Below are 19,732 nucleotides of genomic sequence, written 5' to 3'. Positions count from 1 at the left end.
GGGCAACCTGTTCGTGTTCCACCAAGCAACTCATTCAGCGCCATTACCCTTTTGAAGGACATCAGCAAGATCTCAGCAAGCAACTGAAAATTTCTCCAGCTGGACCAGCAGATAATTTTTAACCTGTTTTCTGAATTTGTAAAAGCTTCCTGTAATGAGAGCTTCGTATTGCCTGAATATGGTGCATCCCTTATGCAGCCTTTGCTGAATGCTGGAGGAGCTGGCAATTCCCTTTGGCTATGGGAACCACATCTCTATGATCAGCAGCTGCCTGTCTCCAGGGCTTATTTAATCTAATCACATAGTCAAAACTGGGGATTGGTCTTAGTCTTTCTACATTAAATGCATGAGGATTTATCATAGAATCACAGAATGGTTTGGGTTGGAAGGGACCTTAAAAATCATGCAGTTCCAACCCCCCTGCCATGGGCAGGGACATCTTCCACCAGACTAGGTCGCTCAAAGCCTTGTCCAACCTGGCCTTAGACACTTCCAGGGATGGGGCATCCACAACTTCTCTGAGTAACCTGTTCCAGTGCCTCACCACCCTCACAGTAAAGAATTTCTTCCTCATGTCTAACCTAAATCTACCCTCTTCCAGTTTAAAGCCATTGCCCCTCATCCTATCCCTAGGAAGAGTTGAATCAAGAGTAGGTAGGAGGAGAGACTGGTGTCATTCAGTGTAGGGAAAAAATAAAATTTCAAGAGGACCTATGTTGTGGTTTTGTTTAGTGAGGGGGGGGCCTAAGGTGGCAGCTTCTGTAGGAAACTGCTAGAAGTCGCTCCCCTTTGTTCAGTGGACTCGGCTGGGCCTAGGGCGGACCCACTGCTGGCCAAGGCCGAGCCGATTGGTAGCAGAATGTTCTGTGATAACGCCTCTGAGATAACGTATTTAAGAAGGGGAAAACAGAAAAAAAAAAGATAAGAGAAGATGTGAAGAAAGCTGAGCGGGGGCAGAGGCACAGAGGGGGAGGCACAGGCCTCATGGGCCTTGCAGGCCTCACCCTCTGGCCTCTTGCCAGGCGGCCGACTGGCCCCAACTCGGTCCGGCCCAGCTGCAAGAAGTGGAGAGGAGATGAGATGGATGATGTGAAGAGATTCTGAGAGGTGTCTGCCAGCCTGTTGTGAAGAATTTTTCTTGTGAGAGAAACAGCTGCAGACGCCAAGGTCAGTTCAGAAGGAGGAGGAGGAGTAATGCAGCTCCTGGCCAAGATTCCCCTGCAGCCTGTGGTGACGACCACGGTGGAGCAGGTTGTCCCCCTGCAGCCCATGGAGGTCCACGGAGGAGCAGAGATCCACTTGGAGCCCATGAAGGACCCCACATCGGGGGAGGTGGATGCCTGAAAGAGGCTGTGGCCCGTGGAGGGCCCGCTGGGACAACCAGTCTGGAGAGACTGCACTCCGTGGAAGAGATGACCCACGCTGGAGCAGTTTCACAGAGGACTGTGGCGTATGGGTGGGACTCCACAACGGAGCAGGGGAGGAATGTGAGGAGTTCTTCCCCCGACCATGAAGCAGCGGCGTGAAACAACGCGTGATGAACTGACTGTGACCCCCATTCCCTCTTCCGCCCTGTGCTGCTCGTTGGAGGGGAAGGTAGTAGAGATAATGTTAAGCTTGGGAAGAGGGAGGGGTGGGGGGAGGTTATCTTGTTCTCTGTCTCATTATCCTGCTTTGGTTTTTAGTAATAAATGAATATTTTTCCCAAGTCGAGTCTGTTTTGCCCGTGACGGTAACTAAGGATTTCTCCCTGTCCTTATCTCGAACCTCGAGCCTTTTTTTCTTATATTATCTCTCCGTTTTCTCTCGGAGGGTGGGGGGAGTGAGAGAGAGACTGTGTAGTCTGGTCCTGATCGGGGCTGAACTACGACAACCTATGAAAAGAGCTGTGCAGGATGCAAAGTCTGATGTGTGGCCCGTTGAATTCTCCAATGGATGACAAAAGGATTGAAAATACTCCCAATTACATCTGCATTAGTTTGGAGGATTTTTATTTTTCTCCAATAAGTTTCTCTTTCCTTAGTTTTTTTAAAAAAAGATCAACAGGGAGGGAGATGCTTCTCCACCAGGAGGATGGAGGAATGGAGGACCTGTAGGTATCTCTGCAGGACTCGCTAGAGATATCCTACAGGCACCATGGGCTGCATTTAGAGGAGAAATCTCTCTTTAACAGGCAATTTTCACTAGAAAGTGATTTTGGTACCTAATCATAAAACCAGTGCCACAGGACATAACACGTGGCAGTTTGCCTGGCATAGAGAGCCTCACCTTGCCTCTGCCATGGAGCTCAAGCACCCACATCATCTACAAACAGTTTAGGCAGAGCATTTTATACCCCAGCAGCATCTCTTTTGCACATCAAAGTCCAAAGACGTAAGCAGTGAAAGGAGAAACAAGAAACGAGCAGTAAATAAAGACCAAACGATTGCCTGGACGAGTGATTTCTGCACGACACAGGTTTATAGTTAGCAATGCAGTTTGTTTTATTAGTTATAAATAAAGTACAAAAAATCCACCAAAAGTGAATCTAAGCATTTACACAATTTCTAATGTCTTTTCATTTCTTCAATGCACTATTGCTTTAATATTAATAATAAATATTTTTCTAGCTTTCTTCTATAAAATAGTCTATGTAGCAAAATGTTGCACAGTACAATAGAACAGCAGTAGGGGTACAAAAATGTGGATGATCCTTTCACCAACCCAAGTCATTAAAGGAGAGAATTTTTGTTCGCTCGCCCTTTGTTTTACTTATCCCTTTTGCAGTCTTTGCTGGGGAGGGGAACAACCCCCTGTCCCTGCATGGCTCAAAACCGCAGCTCCAGGCTACAGAGGAGGAGTGTTACAGAGCAGCAAGGAAAAAAACACACAGACAGGTTTTAAACCTAGGGTAAGGCAAAGTCAGCAAAGCAGAGCAGCACCCTGAAGGGACAGAGAGAGAAAAATGTTAAGGTACAGTCATTTTGTGTCTTTCTAACCCAAAAGATAATTCAATCTGAAGCCTTTTGGGGCAGATGGCTACTGTCTGAGTGCATGCATCGAACACTGCTTCTGTCCATGCATGGCCGAGCATCTGCGCTGACCGAGAGCAGTTATGGCTTAAAGCTTAAAAAATTATCAAGAGTGCTTTAAGCCTCTTGCGATGCTCGAGCACTTGATATTCAGGTGTCTTCTGGGAAAGGGCAGTGCGTTGCGAGAGAGACGTGGTCATGGCTGGGGATAGGGATGCTTGGCCATTGCTGCTGGAGTGGGATGTCAGCTCAGGGCTGGTCCCCTCCTTGGGGACAGGAGGGCTCTGGTGCAGGTCCCAGCTTTACAGTGGATTAAAAGGCTTCAAGTCAAGGTTTCCCCCTCAACAAGGGGGACAAAATCAACTGGAACAACCAACTTGGAAACAATGGGTTTTCAAGAAGAGAGATTCTGCTCCATGCGTGTTTTACTGCTGTTTTATAGCAAATGCTCATGGCTTGGCATTACAAAGGTATCCCAAATCGCTCCCACGTCCATCCCAGCCCCTCTCAGCTAGACCAGGGGTCAACCCTTCTAAATTGCAATGAATCCCTTGTTTTTGTTGTCTCCAAGCTCAGGCTCAATATATTGTCTCCTCCATCCTCCCCGCAGCACCCAGCTGGGTTGCATGCACAGAGAGTGAAAAGAGCCAGACTGAGCACCAATAGGCACCAAAAACAGAACAGAGCCACCACGCCTGGGCTTCCTTCCTCGGCTTTTGAAGTAATTTGCAGAGTCTTGCACTAAAAGCACAGCCTGGTAGCAAGAGATCACTGGGTGTTATTGCAGGGTAACACATGCAGCAAGAGCAGTAGCATCAGGGACAGGGCGGTAGCAGGAATCGACTGAAACATTTTGGTTTTGCAGAGCGCTGTTAGCCGCCTTCAGTGTTCAAGGATGCAAGTGAAAGGATCACCAGAGTTTGATTATGAGTACAAATAATATTCATATATATGTGCTAAACACAGTCACTATATTGCAGTTTTCCACTATGTCACAGCATACAGAATCAAAGGTTTGCATTTTTATGGAATGTATCCCAAGTAACAGCACCACAGTAATACAATTTTTAATCACACACCCTGATTTTTTTCTCTTTTTTTTTTGACAAGATAAGCATTACCCCCACATCCCATGTTCAATTCTTTTTTTAAAGTACCGACGCATGCAAAGCATTCCATTCCCAGAAACAATGCAAAAATGAGGTAATAGGAGTAATTAAAAAATTAGTATTAATTTCTAAATAAATAAATTATAATTAAAAATAAAAACCAACTATAAAAATAATTAAATAAGAACCCACAATATCTACAAGTTAGTCATAAATTATGATTGTTAAATATAAGGCATTTAAATTCACAAAACCCTGTAAACTATCAATGTTTTGTTCCTAGAGATTTTTTTTGTTGTTTGTTTCATTTTGTTTTTAGACTCACCCTATTATCACAACTTACTCATACAAATTATTTAAACACAAAGGAACCTGACACACCGATGCAACTCCAGACGCTGTAAATTCGCACACACCTTGGGATCAGTCACTCACACCAGACCACGGGAGATTGGTGCTTGTCTTCACCAAGGTTTTTTTGTTTTGTTTTGTTTTTTAAAAGCTGTGCTTGTTCATTAGGCAAATAGTAATACTTTCGCATAGGCTTTAAGAAAACGCGTGGTTTGGAAGCACTCCTCCTTCCCTCCCCGCCCAGCCAGGGTCCCAATCACCCCGTTCCTCCCACTGCTTCGCCCCCAGCTCACGCCTGGACAGACCAGACCGGCTTACAGTGTATTTTACCAGCAAAGTCTTGCTTTGCTTGTCCATATTATTAGTAATATTAGTATTATTTTTAATGCTACTTCAATCTGCTGCTGCTGGAGCAAGCCTCCCCACTCCTTGACCCAAGGAGTTCTCAGCCCTCCGGTCAGGGCTGGGACGGCTGCATTCACTAAGAAGCCATTGCTTTTGCTGGGTGGCAAACGTATCATAGAATCATGGAATAGTTTGGGTTGGAAGGGACCTTCAAAGGTCATCTAGTCCAACCCCCCTGCAAGGAGCAGGGATATCTCCAACCAGATCAGGTTGCTCAGAGCCCCGGCCAACCTGGCCTTGAATGTTTCCAGGAATGGGGCATCTACCACCTCTCTGTTCCACTGTTTTACCACCCTCATCATAAAAAACTTTTCTTATATGCCACCATGTGTCCCACTCCACTCTCTCCTACCTGCATGGGCACAGCAAGAGATGGGCTCCTGCATCCTTGCACCCTGCAGGGCTCCCCTCTTTCCCTCCCCTCTTCAGTTGGGACAAAAAAAAAAAAAAAAAATCTCTGGGGTGCCCCTGAGGTTGGCATTCTTCAATTACAGCTCAGGGGAATCCTGCGATCTCTCTGATGGTAATTTATGATTGTTTCTACTTGGAGAGCATCACTTGGCTCCAGCAAAACAGGTACTCAGGGGAGCCAGAATTCATCCCCGTCACATCAGCATTTTCAATATACAATGTTCCTGACTAATTCCTCTTGCTCCTTGGCATCTTTCTTTTGCTCCTCTAGTATATAAAAAAAAAATTTGAAAAAAAAAATTTGAAAAAAAAGAAAAAAATGGTTTTTGGTTGTGAGTGCCAGTTCTCCAGAGGGTTTTCAGCTCGGTCTCTACAGTTGGTGTGCTGAGGTCTTTATTTCAGGAGCTTGGATCATAACACCTCACTCCTGGGACTACCTCCTAATTCCATTTTGCGTGCTAATGCAATTAGGTTTCATTTGACCAATCACTCCATTCTCCATATGGACACAGCCTGAATGTGTATACAAATGCACACGGGTGCAAGTGGATGTGCTTTGAGGCAGGGTCACAAGCCAGCCCTTCCAGAAAGCAGCAAATCCCCTTCCAACCTGCCTTCCCCTCCCACGTCGAAATGCTCATGGCCTCAGCAGTGCCTTGTGAGCATCGAGTTTTCTCCTGTCCTGTTATCAGAGATGCTTTCACATGGGAAAAGAGTCAGCAGCGTACATCTCTCAGCACCTGTCCGGTGTTGTTATACCCCAAAAGCACAGCTATAGGCGCCAACTCCAGTAACCATCATTTTGGACCAGTGCTGGCAGCAGCTGCTGAAGCCAACCAACCTCACAGCTCACAGGAGAAAGCATCATCGACAATGACAATCACGAAGACAGCCCCTCCTTGGATTTTGATATGCCAAACTACTTCGTTAAGATACAGAAAGCAAAGAAGCAGCATCTGTTCCAATATTGTGCCCCTACAGAAAGCATCCGGCAACAGCAGATAAGCAGGAACGAAGCTTCTCCCTATTGCTTCATTCATTTCATTCCAAATTTTTATTTTTTTAAGCTTCTCTAAATTTGCAACACACTGTGAACGCAAGGAAAGGAAGCACACGTGGCTGAAGCAAAAAGCACAACTCTTCTGACTGTAAACAGGATTTTGCTTTTTCGCCTCTTCCTCCTCAAGGGTGGGAAAGCTTGACCTCTTTATTCCCCCTCTGCAATGTATTAATCAGGCACCAAAATAAGGAATCTATGAAAAAATATTTGGTGCAAATTAGGTAACAGCAACATGTCCACCACAAGATGAGTAGAGCATCAAACACAACATTTCTTAAGCTAACATGCTCCAGCTGCCATCCATAGAAATAGCTAAAGGACCCCTAATATGTTTCGATGTATTCGAGAGGTATATATACAATCCTCATGAAATGCAGGATTGACAGGCCAGACTACCACAACTAGTTCCTTCATGTTCAACACTAAATCTTCTGCATCACGGGGTCTCTGAGCTCCGGGAATGCCAGCTCCCTTTCACCAGGCCCATATCCTGCATATGTGCAATATCTCCTACCGCTAGATATTGTACCATTACCTCCTCCTCCTGCTCCTCCTCACTAACGTGCCTGCAGACTTTTCCTCTCAATCAAATGGCTCAGAAGGCAAAAATTTTGCAGCAAGGGTTTATGGCCATACGACCTGGTAAGGAAAATGGTGTGTCCAGTCAGTCCTTTCAGCTGTCCGAGCCGAGCTGTGTTTCAATGTCCACCCTGCAGATTGGGCACTTCTTGCTGGTGGCCAGCCACTGGTCCACGCACACTTGGTGGAAGAGATGCATACAGGGCAACCGCCTGCGGAGAGAGAAGTACCGCCCCGTTAGGATGGAGGAGGTCCAGGGGACCAAGAAGAGCCAGAAAGCAGCAGCTGGGGCTGCTTCAAACATGGAGAAGCACCGATGTAGTGACACCAGTGTTGCCCAGGTCCTACATCCTCCCCAAGCCACACCAGCTCATGCAGGGCAGTAGGTCAGAGATGGTGTCCTTCTTGACTAAAAGCCTTTTAGAAAACCCCACACCCTCCTAAATGTGGTTCCAGTTATGAATTACCCTGGCTGTTGCTTTTGAACCTTTCAAGAGTATTAGGTTATACTCCAAAGCCTCTTGGTTCTTCACCATTGTGACCCATTAGCAGTCAGGTGGGTCCTCACCACTCCTATGTGGGTGTCTGGTGTGCACCAGGGAATGTAGTTGCTTTTCATCTACCTGTCGTAGTTTAGCCCCGATCGGGACCAGACTACGCAGTCTCTCACTCCCCCCACCCTCCAAGAGAACAGGAGTAGACGATATAAGAAAAACAGCTTGAGGTTTGAGATAAGGACGGGGAGAAATCCTTAAAGTTACCATCACAGGCAAAACAGACTCGACTTGGGGAAAAAGCTACTCATTTATATCTAAAACCAAAGCAGGATAATGAGACAGAGAACAAGATACCCTCCTCCCACCCCTCCCTCTTCCCGGGCTTAAAATTATCTCTACCACCTTCCCTCCTCCAAGCGGCACAGGGGGGAAGAGGGAATGGGGGTTGCAGTCAGTTCATCACACGTTGTTTTACGCTGCTGCTTCATGGTCGGGGGAAGAACTCCTCACATTCCTCCCCTGCTCCGTTGTGGGGTCCCTCCCACAGACTGCAGTCCTTCAAACTGCTCCAGCATGGGTCATCTCTTCCATGGGGTGCAATCCTTCCAGAACAGCTGCCCCAGAGGACCCTCCACAGGCCACAGCCTCCTTCAGGCATCTGCCTGCCCTGACGTGGGGTCCTCCACGGGCTATAGGTGGATCTCTGCCCCTCTGTGGACCTCCATGGGCTGCAGGGGGACAACCTGCTCCACCATGGTTGTCACCACAGGCTGCAGGGGAATCTTGGCCAGGAGCCACATTACTCCTCCCCCTCCTTCTGAACTGACCTTGGCATCTGCAGCTGTTCCTCTCACAAGAAATTCTTCACAACAGGCTGGCAGACACCTCTCAGAATCTCTTCACATCTCATCTCCTCTCCACTTCTTGCAGCCGGGCCGGGCCGAGTCGGGCCCAGACGGCTACCCCGTGGGAAGCCAGAGGGTGAGGCCTGCAAGGCCCACAAGGCTCGTGCCTCCCCCTCTCTGCCCCTGCTCAGCGTCTTCACATCTTCTCTTTTTTTTTCTGTTTTCCTCTTCTTAAATACATTATCACAGAGGTGCTATCAGGGAACATTCTGCTACCAATTGGCTCAGCCTTGGCCAGCAGCGGGTCCGCCCTAGGCCCGGCCGAGTCCACTGAATAAAGGGGAACAACTTCTAGCAGCTTCTTACAGAAGCTACCAACGTAGTCCCCCCTCACTAAATAAAATCAGAACACTACCTCACCTTTGCCATCTCTTTGTTCACCCTTGTGAGTCGGAAGGACCCTGAACCACAAGGACCCATAGCAAGAGGATCAGAGTTTTTCTCGATGGTTTGAGGCAATGAAAGGGTGAGGGGCAGGATCAGGTAGTGCAGCTGCACTGCACACTTGCAGCTCCTTCAGCCGTGGTAGCTCAACCCCTTGCAATTGCTTGTCCCCATCCTCTGTCACAAGCAGAGATTTGACCCAGCCAAGAGCCTGGGGACATCTGTGAGGGATAATCTGGGCTCTGTTGTTGGCTCAGGATGGCTCCCTGAGACCGTGCGGGTGGAGTAATCTTACTTATTCTACAATAAAGCAGCTCCATCCTGGCCACAAACCAAACTCCCCTGGACTTCACACCCACATTCCCTTTTATCATACTTTAGTCATTTGTCAAGCTCAGATGTTGATGTCCTCGAGCTGCAGATGGCTGTCTGAGACCTGGGACCCATCCTTCTCTGACATTTGCCACCTGGCACAGCCTTGAAGCAGGTGATCCCAGGAAACACTATAAAAACTTGTCCCTCATGCTTCTGCAGAGCTCTTCTTACCTACAGCCCATACCAATGTCCATCTAAATAGCATTTGGTTTCCCAGACCCTGCAGCAGCCCAAGTAAGTTTGTCAGGACAAGAACAGGGACAACCCCACCAGCGCACAGCAGTATTAATCCTAATAAACACAACTCAGATGTCATCAAGAGGCAGAGAAGGAGATGGAAGAATCATACCTGACGTCTTCTCCGTCTTCAAGCATGGATAGACAGATTGTGCATTTCTCGTCAGTGTCTGACTCCTCTCCATCCTCTTGCTCAGCTTTGCCCTCCTGCGGTCTTCTCTGCAGCAAGGTTAAAGAAATAATTTGGTTAGGACTTGTCTTTCTAATGCTCTCCCAAGCCTGGGTAGTTGCAGGAAGGCAAATAATAAGAGCTTTGTCTTATCAGCCAGATCCTCCAGCTTGAGGAAGCCAGCCCAGCCAAAACAGCCAGTGAGGGGAGGATGCCACCAACATGCTGCTAGTTGGCATGTCTCCTTCTGGGGCTGGGGGCAGTGGGGCTGGTAGTAGTGCCCCAAGGAGCAGCCTGTCCTCTGCTGCCCTAACACAGCCCCCCGCCACCTCCTCCTTGCAGTGGGGATGGCCCCGTAGTCTCCTTTGCTGGAGTCTTCTCCTGAAGATCCCAAAGCATTTGGGGCCACCACTGCCAGGAAGGGCAACCACTGTGCCCCATGCCAGCTTGGCCACTGGTCCAGCCCCACACCATGCCATGGGGCAGTGCTTAGCCTGTCAGCTCTCCCCTTTTCTCTTCCCCTCACACATCCATTCCTATTAATATCATTTTTCTGGATCCACTGGAGATGCGGTCAGAAATAAGCGCAGCAGGAGTTGACTCACTTCCAACTTGGACAACGCAACATACCTACTTGTTACTGCCCAGCCAGGAATGACCAACATGCGAAATTACTATGCAAACAAGCACTTTTCCCATTTTGTATTTAGCGTGACCCAAAAACATGGCACCCATTTCCTTACAGGCAGGAGAACAGCTCCAACAGAGGAGACAACTCTTGCAAAATGAGAGGAGGACAAGCTCCCTCACGCCATGGAGCCAGCGCCCTCATGGCAGAGCGCGCAGGCAGCGCCGCTTGCATGCAGAATGGGGTGGGGTGCATGCACAAAGCCCCCTTGGTGTGTGCACTTTCTTACCAGGTGCGGACTGGGGGGAAATTGCACCTGCTGGGTGGGAGAAGGTTGAGACCCTTTTGAAAATTTGGCCAGCAGCTTCCTAGCCTAGAAGTGAGAAATAGCCAGCTGAGCTACACCATTGCTTCAGCCCAGGAGCCCCACAAGATATTAAAGCACCAATTCTGGATTTTACGTTCCTCCTCCATTTCAGGGAATATTGACTGCATCAGTTTGCCAACCCTGAGGATTGTGACCCACCAAAGTCCTTCCTTCTGTCTGCTCCATGCCCATAACCCCTGGCCAACTGAGAGGGTGTCATGGTTTCGGGGCGCTCACCTTCTTGTACTTGTGGGGAAAGGTGAACCTCTCGATGGTGTTCTGGACGGCGCCCCGGCTCACACTGCCCAGCCTGTCCTCCAGCTGCAGCAGTTCCTGCAGTGCAGGAACAGCAGCAAAGCACCATCAGTATTGCTCCCGGGGCATGAGGTCCCACCATCTCACCCCACCTGCTGGGGACCAAGGCTCCCTCCTGCCCTTTCTTGGTGGAAATGTCCATCAAACCCAAATTAGCCATGTTTTAATGATGAATCTGAGCCCTGGCTCTTGGGCTAGTAACTAAGGGCTCAAGGCAAAGAGCTGGATATCCAATATTTCAGAAATTAGGGTGGAATCTTAGCTCTTTGACAGGCTGGGAAACAAAATCCTGCAAAACTGAAGCACTTTGTTCACAGACATGAAGTGAGCCAGACTCAATCCGAGCCAGGCGCAGGCACACTGGAGTAAACTGTCTTTTACTAAACCCACCCAACCCCTTTGTCTCCCAGTTATTACTAAAATTGCTGCAAGACTCAATGCAACTGCCAGGCCACAAAACAGTCTTACAAGTCTATGCCAGAGCTTGCACAGATTCCTAGCTCTTAAAAATTTAATAATTCCACTCCTTGAGATACATACTTCGTAGCTCTCCCGCACAGCGGATGTGTGCCTGCTTGGGTTCAGTCCCTGAAGAGCAAGTAACTGCAGCTGAGGATAAGGGTAATTTCTGATTTCGTGAACAACCTGTGAGAAGTGAGGGAGAAAAATAAAGCCACCTGTACTTGCACTTAAAAATCCCCTGTGTACCCTGATTTAAATCTAGTGCTTTAAAAACTCAAAATGAAAGAGCAGAATGACACCTTCCCCAATGGAAGCCTTTTAATAACAAAAAAAAAGAGGTTTTATTAAATAGATCTCCTATAAATGATAACTAAGAACATACATTTCTTCTGAATAAACTGTCTGTTATTCCTGTTGCATCTATAACATTGCAGTTCCAAACTCTTAACGTGGATTAGCTTAAAAAGAGATTTTATTTTATTTAGTTTTAAATGGGTGGATTTCTCTTCATCCAGGCTTTGATTTTTTAAGCCACAGGTGTCAGGGTCCAATTACGGGCACAAGGAAAAAACACCCTTGTGGGATTTCTGAGGATGCTGTAAGAATTAGCAGTGCTTGGCATGGCTCAGCTCCAAACACAGCATCCTGCTAGGAGAAGGGTGCCAGTCAGCCCACCTTCTCGTCAAACCCCATCTCTGCCTGTGCAGGAGGGCATGCAAAACCTTTACAGATGGCATCAAGGCTGGTGTAGAGAGCAGTGATGTGATGAGGGATGGCCCTCGGGGCTGAGCCCAGGGAAGGGAGTCACCTACTGCCAATCCTTCTGCATACAAAAAGTCCTGGGAGCTCACAAATTGTTCCAGCATCAATAATATTATTAGTAATAGCTGCTGAGTCTCTCACATCCTGCCCGGGTTTTGCAGACCAGCTTGTGAGCATGGTGCTGCATGTGATGGACTGAATCTTTCCAGAGCAGCTGAGCTTTTCTTTCCTTTCTCTAATCCAGAGTGCAATGATGCAACATTATCCTTTCAGACACTCCCTCCCATGGCCGGAGATATTTGCAGAAGACAGGTGATAGAAAGATAGTAGCCTTTATTTTGACTGCCTTCTGGCAGACAATGCATAAAACATTTCTCGGTAAAAGCGTTTCACTTACCATCTGTGTCGAGGATGTGCTTCGGGAGAAATGGTGCATCCGAGGGGTAGCTAAGTAATGTTGATAGGGCTGAGGGACTGGTCGGACCTGGAACTGGGTGTGAGTCAGTCCCGCATCGATGCTGAGGTCCCTGTGGGTGTGAGGATGAAGATACAGCTTTGACTGCATGGTTTTGTTGTATGGCTTACAGCGAGTCAGATCATGCTCGCAGAGCAACCTCCACTGGTGGGCTCTGGGCTGCTGTGGGTTCCTCATCCTGGGGTGATGCCACTGCTTGGAAGAGAGTTTCCTCCAATTTGAGCAATCATCCACCAGGGCAGCACGAAGGAGTGAGGCATTGTTTTTATGCCAATTTTTAGCATTTGTGTTAGTCGGGGTCAAGAGCTGCACAGATGCAGCATGCCAATTTCAGAGCAAGAGCATCTTGGTGGCTCTGATGGCTACCCAGGCTTGGTAACTCAACTCAACCAGACCAGGTCCTGCCTCTGCTGCCATCACTACCAACAATTACATTTTGCCTTTAATATTTTGCAGGAATACAGCCCAATACTCAGGGGACACACTGATGAACCATTCTGGGTAGTTGTTAGGAGCCAGCTAGGCACCATCCAGGGGCTTTTTGATGTGCCTGTGCTCTCCTTGGACATCTCCCAGCCCAGGTCATGGTAGGACCTGGGGAGACAAAGGAGACTGCACCTCACATGAACCTAGCCTCAGGGAACTCCAGAATTGCTATTTTTGCAGAAAATATAAAGGTTTTAAAAAATTTCTGGATGAGATTGCTGTAGGAAACCGTGTCAATGCCAATGAAGCAGGACCTCCCCAATGGTCCCACTTGCCCGCACACAGCCTGGCCCAGGCAAGCAAAGCGAGATATTCATCCAGGTTGGGGCTCAGTTTGGTAAGTTTGGGCACCTTATCTCTCCAGAAAAGCAACTCAGCTCACTCCCGGGATTTGGCATGACCAAGATTCCAGCAAACACCACAGCTCTGCCCAATCCAGCACGCAGAGACAAACTGCAAACTCCATCTCCATGCTGCAGGGGACGGGAGGAGACCTAATGCAGCATCTCCATCTATAATTCAATTAGCTGATCCCTCATCTCTCCAGGCAAAGAGTCTCTCAGCTAACAAGTGCTTTGAATGTCATTCACTTTATCATAATTACAAAAGCCAGCGCTATAATAACCACTGTCTTCACGTTTGCCAAAGCAAAGTTAATTAGAGCACAGGGGTGGCTTCCCATCTCAGCCTCGAACTTCTGTTCCCCTCCGTGGAGGACAGCAGCAGCGAGGGCCATGGCTTGTTAGGAGCAACCCAGATGTATCCTCCAGCAGCTGTGAAACTGCCTTTGCCTAACAGCAGATAACAGATGTGAGGGGACAGTAAATGCAGGAATCCTTTACCCAGAACAGCCTGTATACCAGGCAGTAGCTCCAGTGCTTTAGTATCCCCTAATCATAGAATCTTAAGGTTGGAAGAGACCTCCAAGATCATCAAGTCCAACCGTCAACCTAACACCACCATGCTTACTAAACCATGTCCCAAAGTGCCATGTCTACACATTCTTTGAACACCTCCAGGGATGGTGACTCCACCACTTCCCCGGGCAGCTTGTTCCAGTGCCTGACCACTCTTTCAGTAAAGAAGTGTTTTCTAATATCCAACCTAAACCTCCACAGCCGCAACTTGAGGCCATTTCCTCTTGTCCTATCACAAGTTATTTGGGAGAAGAGACCAACACCCGCCTCCCTACAACCTCCTTTCAGGTAGTTGTAGAGAGCAATGAGGTCTCCCCTCAGCCTCCTCTTCTCCAGGCTAAACAATCCCAGTTCCCTCAGCTGCTCCTCGTAAGACTTGTGCTCCAGACCCCTCACCAGTTTTGTTGCCCTTCTCTGGACACACTCCAGCAACTCAATGTCCTTCTGGTACTGAGGGGCCCAAAACTGCACACAGTATTCGAGGTGCAGCCTCACCAGTGCCGAGTACAGGGGCACAATCACTTCCCTACTCCTGTTGGCCACACTATTTCTGATGCAAGCCAGAATGCTGTTGGCCTTCTGGGCCACCTGGGCACACTGCTGGCTCATGTTCAGTCTGCTGTCTGCCAACACCCCCAGGTTCCTTTCTGCTGGGCAGCTTTCCAGCCACTCTTCCCCAAGCCTGTAGGGTTGCATGGGGTTGTTGTGACCCAAGTGCAGGGCCTGGCACCTGGCCTTGTTGAACCTCATACAGTTCATCTCAGCCCATCAGTCCAGCCTGTCCAGATCCCTCTGCAGAGCCTTCCTACCCTTGAGCAGATCGACACTCCAGTTTGGTGTCATCTGCAAACTTACTGAGGGAGCACTCAATCCCCTCATCCGGATTGTTAATAAAGATATGAAACAGAACTGGCCCCAGCACTGAGCCCTGGGGAACACCGCTTGTGACCAGCCACCAACTGGATTTAACTCCATTCACCACAACTCTCTGGGCTCGGCCATCCAGACAGTTTTTAACCGTCGCAGGGTACACCTATCCAAGCCATGAGCCGCCAGCTTCTCTAGGAGAATGCTGTGGGAGATGGTATCAAAGGCTTTTCTAAAGTCCAGGTAGATAACATCCACAGCCTTCCCATCATCCACTAGGCGGGTCACCTGGTCATAGAAGGAGATCAGGTTGGTCAAGCAGGACCTGCCCTTCATGTACCCATGCTGACTGGGCCTGATCCCCTGGTTGTCCCGCATGTGCCAGGTGAGCACACTCAAGATGAACCGCTCCATAATCTTCCCCAGCACCGAGGTCAGGCTGACAAGCCTGTAGTTCCCCGGATCCTCCTTCCGGCCCTTCTTGTAGATGGGCAAACCTCCAGTCATTTGGGACCTCCCCTGTTAACCAGGACTGTTGATGGATGATGGAGAGTGGCTTGGCAAGCTCCCCTGCCAGCTCCCACAGTAGCCTCGGGTGGATCCCGTCCGGCCCCATAGACTTGTGCATGTCCAGGTGACGTAGCAGGTCGATAACCACTTCCTCCTGGATTGTGGGGGTTTCATTCCGCTCTCTGTCCCAGTCTTCCAGCTCAGGGGGCTGAACACCCTGGGGATAACTGGTCCACCTATTAAAGACTGAGGCAAAGAAGGCACTAAGTACCTCAGCCTTTTCCTCATCCTTGGTGATAATATTCCTCCCCGCATCCAATAAAGGGTGGAGATTCTCTTTGGCTCTCTAATAAGACCCCCCTCACCAAGAAGAATCAAAGACAGGGACTATCTTTGCTGGCCCTGTGCTAGCCATGTCCTAGACAGATCAAAGTGGCAGAGGATAAAACACATCAGGCGACTGGCAGGAACACAACCAGGGTGAGAATCTGCAGGACTGGGCATTTTCCAGCTCCTATGTCACAATTTTGGAGATTTATCCCATTGCTGAAGACTGTTCCCAGGTGGATGGAAGGCTTGACTGGAAATCTGCAAGCTTTGGGTCCATTCCTAGCTCTGCCACTGGCCTGTTGCATGGCCTTGACGGTTTCCTCTCTGCCTTCCCATATTCCCTGTCTACAAAATAGATGCGATAATCTGCTGAGTGCTTTGAGTTCAATGACTGAAGAGAACTCTCAAAGATGAATAGCCATTATTAACTTGCACAAGTAATTGCAATAACAGCACTGCTGAACTGTTTGTGCACCGGTGCATCTAGAGCCTTAAAATCGGATGTCGAAGTTCCTGAAGTGGTGCTGTGGGTCTGTAGAAGTGCTCAAAGCAGAATACTGCATGGAACGGTGTTTTCCCATACTTTGAGGGTGAATAAGCAGAGCACATTAGCTGAAGAAAACCAAAACCAACCATCACCTTCTAGCTTGTGCTATGTGGACGACTGCACAGCATCTTGATGCTCAGATGTGAGGTTCCAGAGCTGTAATGCCTACAGCACGTGGGCTGCCAGCAACCAAAAAGTGCAGGATAAGGCTCTAGATAATAGGTTGGATGGTCGTCACTAAATGTGTATGCAGAAGATGATTTAAGGAACCAAATGGGAGTTTATTTCTTCTTCACCAGAAGATTTTAATGGAGATTGGGCTGTCCAAGATGACTGATCACCTTCAGATCTTCCATCCATCCCTATTTCCCACGACAGTGCCTACCACCTACTGCCTCCAAGCGAGCGCCGCTGCTGCTCTTGTGGTGGTAACACATTAGAGGAAAGTTTTTGTATCTGTCACTGGGCAAAACTGTACACGTGCCCCAAGGGGAAGTGAGTCACCCAAATATATATACACAGTATATGATTTCTCTCATCCCCACTCCTTAGGTTCTATACAGCGACGGAGCAACACAGAGGGGAAAAAGGAGGGAGGAGGAGGGAAACATAAAGCAGTGCTTTATCAGATCCTTCTAATGATTATAATTAAACACTCTGTGCTGAAAGATAGGCAGAAAGAATGGCTCTATCCAGATGGTATGTGAATCACTTTGCAAACTGATCTGAACAATATCATCCCAGTCAAATTCAGCTCATGGTGGTACCAGTAATGGGAACATCTGAGAATAAAATGGCAGAAGGATCTGGCCATATTTTAAGATGTATATTATTACCCCAGAGGGGGAAAAATACCCCTGTGTTAAAAGGGCTCTGCATTTGCAGAGCAAAGCACTCAGGTGTTAGGAAATGCCATAATTAAGATTTCCTGTGACATTTTCTTTCCGTTCCCTTGTGCATACACATTGCGATTGTCTCTAATTATATGTTCATGTGATATTTTTTTCCATTCAGTGCACAGAATGGACTTTGCTCAGCTAACAATCAGCTACTGAGAGGTATGTTTTTACTTTCTTATTCTTCCAAGTAGGGCCCAGTACCTTATTAACTGTGCAGGAGCTCAAAACCTGCTCTGAAAACAAAAGGATCAATTCCCTGCTTGGCTTTTCCAGGATATCAGACACTACAGTGAGAGAATGATTAAAAACTATTAATTCATTCACACCACCCTGCGGGGCAGGGCAGCACCGTGCTCCCTAATTTAGACCGCAGAAAACATTGTGGCCACTTTTTTTGAGTGCCTGGCAGACAGCAGAAGTTCTAGTTCAGGCAGAGACATTGGTCTACAGGAAAAAAGACCCTGGCTGTGCCCTGCATCAGGAAAAGCTCTTGGGGGAAGATTAATGTTTGGCAGCACTCTGCAGTCATGGATGGAGAGTTATGGGCAACATCGATGCCTCAATGTTGTCATATACAGGTATAAAGGTTTTAGCACACACTCATGGCCCTCCCAGAGATGAGCTTTCTCATTGCACACTCTCCACATTGTATTTGTTGAACTGCACCATTAGTTTTCATGAAAGCATTGGTCCGTGATGACATTTACCAACCCTTGCAGCCTCACCAGGACATTTTAAACACCTCATTCAATGCATTAGTGAAATGTGGAAGACTTACCAGTCTGTGCCTTCAGCTAAATACCTGGGCTGGGGCCCCATGGGTTGTGGAGTTTGCAGTTGGTGGCTGAAGTCAAAGCTGGGGTGTAGCCGGTGAGGCTGAATGGACATGCGCTCTTGAGCTCGCCTGTGTGGAGGAGAAGACCAGCAAGTCAGTTAGCCCCGCGGCCAGCACTGGTACATACGGCTCCTGCTCCGAGCTCATGTCAATAAACCAGGAGAAAACCCAAACGGTTGGGCTTGTGAATATGTGTCCAAGAGAAAAGAGTCTAGGTAGGTGTCAAGGATGGTGGGAAGAGGAATCCAGAGCTATGTCATTTACTCGTGGTCACTGTGGACATAACGCAGACCTCCACTCACACCCCTATGGCATCCACATACACTCAGTTTACAAGAGTTGCTAGTTGGTGGCAACATGGAGAGAAAAAGAAGAAACCAAACAAATTCTTCTGTGGGGTAACATTAGCAGGGCTGCATGTATGCAGGAGGGGCGGTCCGTGGCGATTCACGCACTGGACGCGGATGAGTCCACAAGTGCAGGGGGCAGGTGCGTCCACGTACGTGGTGGGCACGGATAAGTCCATGAGCGCAGGGGGCAGGTGCGTCCACGTACGTGGTGGGCACGGGTAAGTCCATGAGCGCAGGGGGCAGGTGCGTCCGCGTATGTGGTGGGCACGGATAAGGCCACGAGTGTAGGGGTAGGTGCGTGGTGGGCACGGATAAGTCCATGGGCGCAGGGGGCGGGTGCGTTCGCGTGCGTAGCGGGTGTGCGGGTATTTAACCCTGTGTTGCGCAGCATTAAATTGAAGGCTTGGCTTGGCGGTATCCGTGCGATGCCCCGCTTTCCCCGGGGCGGGGCTCCGGTGCGTCCTGGGTTGGTTTGCTGGCAAGAGAGCCGGCAAGTGGTGACCCCGACGTGAGACAGGTCCGGACGCTTTTGAGCTGGGGCCACGTGGCGGTCGTGCCTGCCTGCTGTTAGGATGGCGTCCATCTCTGATACAGTGAAGGTATTAAAGGCGTTGGGTAAAGATGTGAATTGTCCGGTGCACAGGGCACCGTTGACGGAGTTCATCCTATGGATGCAGAAAAGGGGCTTGATTAACAAGCCGGGAGAGGTGATGGACGTGGCGCGGTTACAGGCGGCGGGGAAAGAGTTACTGGAAGAAGGGGGGGTCGGAACGAAGGGTGTGGCGACGCGGCTGGAGACCTTAGGTTCGGTGAAAAGACTGCTGGCTAAGGCTCGAGAGGCGCGCCAAGTGTGGGTTGCGGCTTTAACTGCAATCAAAGAAGGGCGGCCCTCGGAAGGGGAGGGGGACGAACGGGCTCGAGACGGCGCGGAGGGGACAGGGGGTGGCGCTCCGGTGGTCTGCCTCGTTTGGCCGGGAGCCTCTGATGGTGGTAGAGGGGCGATGGAATTTGGGTGTACTCCCCCGTGTATCACGCCTTCCTTGCCGGAGGAGCCTGACCCGAAAGAACAACCCCCCAAATACGAGGACACAGAAATGCCCTCTGTCTCTCCTTCTGCCCCATCGGCTCCACCGCTTGTGGATTCGCGGAGGGGCGATAGTGAGGCGGGAGCCAGTTTCGAGGTGGCGCCCAAGGAGTCGCGGGGCGCGGAGCGGGGTCCAAGCGCTTTCCCGGTGGGGAAAAGAGCCGCGGTCCCCGAGACCAAGGATAAAGCGGCGGGTGATAGAGCCGCGGTCCTCCAGACCAGAACGACGAGAAGCACTGCTTCAAAGGAACATAAATCAGTTTTAACGAGTCTAACAAAAGTGTTAGAAGAACAGAACTGTGCTATTAATAACACTGACCTGAAGAGCTTGTTGACTTGGGTGTCCGCTCACGTATCAGACGCAAACCTCTGTAATCTATATACGGTGGGCTCCTGGAACACCAT

The 19,732-nt window shown here is 49.0% G+C and overlaps 1 protein-coding gene across 2 annotated transcripts in view; it reads right to left on the bottom strand.

Moving 5' to 3' along the window:
• Positions 1-7,020: 7,020 nt before the first annotated feature.
• Positions 7,021-19,732, bottom strand: part of LOC147596570 (E3 ubiquitin-protein ligase ARK2C-like) — a 73,776-nt gene continuing 61,064 nt past the window's right edge. Inside the window, exons 3-9 of one of the 2 annotated variants that reach the window (XM_086769591.1) lie at positions 17,837-17,962; positions 12,425-12,554; positions 11,344-11,448; positions 10,726-10,821; positions 10,411-10,494; positions 9,437-9,543; positions 7,021-7,138 (exon numbers count right to left, since the gene is read on the bottom strand). In XM_086769591.1, coding sequence (XP_086625717.1) covers positions 7,021-7,138; positions 9,437-9,543; positions 10,411-10,494; positions 10,726-10,821; positions 11,344-11,448; positions 12,425-12,554; positions 17,837-17,962 — 766 coding nt within the window. The remainder of the gene's footprint in view (positions 7,139-9,436; positions 9,544-10,410; positions 10,495-10,725; positions 10,822-11,343; positions 11,449-12,424; positions 12,555-17,836; positions 17,963-19,732) is intronic. The other variant, XM_086769592.1, reaches the window with a different exon arrangement.

This window comes from Chlamydotis macqueenii, chromosome W (genome assembly GCF_036417535.1).
Source record: "Chlamydotis macqueenii isolate bChlMac1 chromosome W, bChlMac1.mat, whole genome shotgun sequence".
Taxonomy (NCBI): Eukaryota; Metazoa; Chordata; class Aves; order Otidiformes; family Otididae; genus Chlamydotis; species Chlamydotis macqueenii.
The sequence above is the reverse complement of the archived record's forward strand: the minus strand, read 5'-3'. Positions and strand labels throughout refer to the sequence as shown.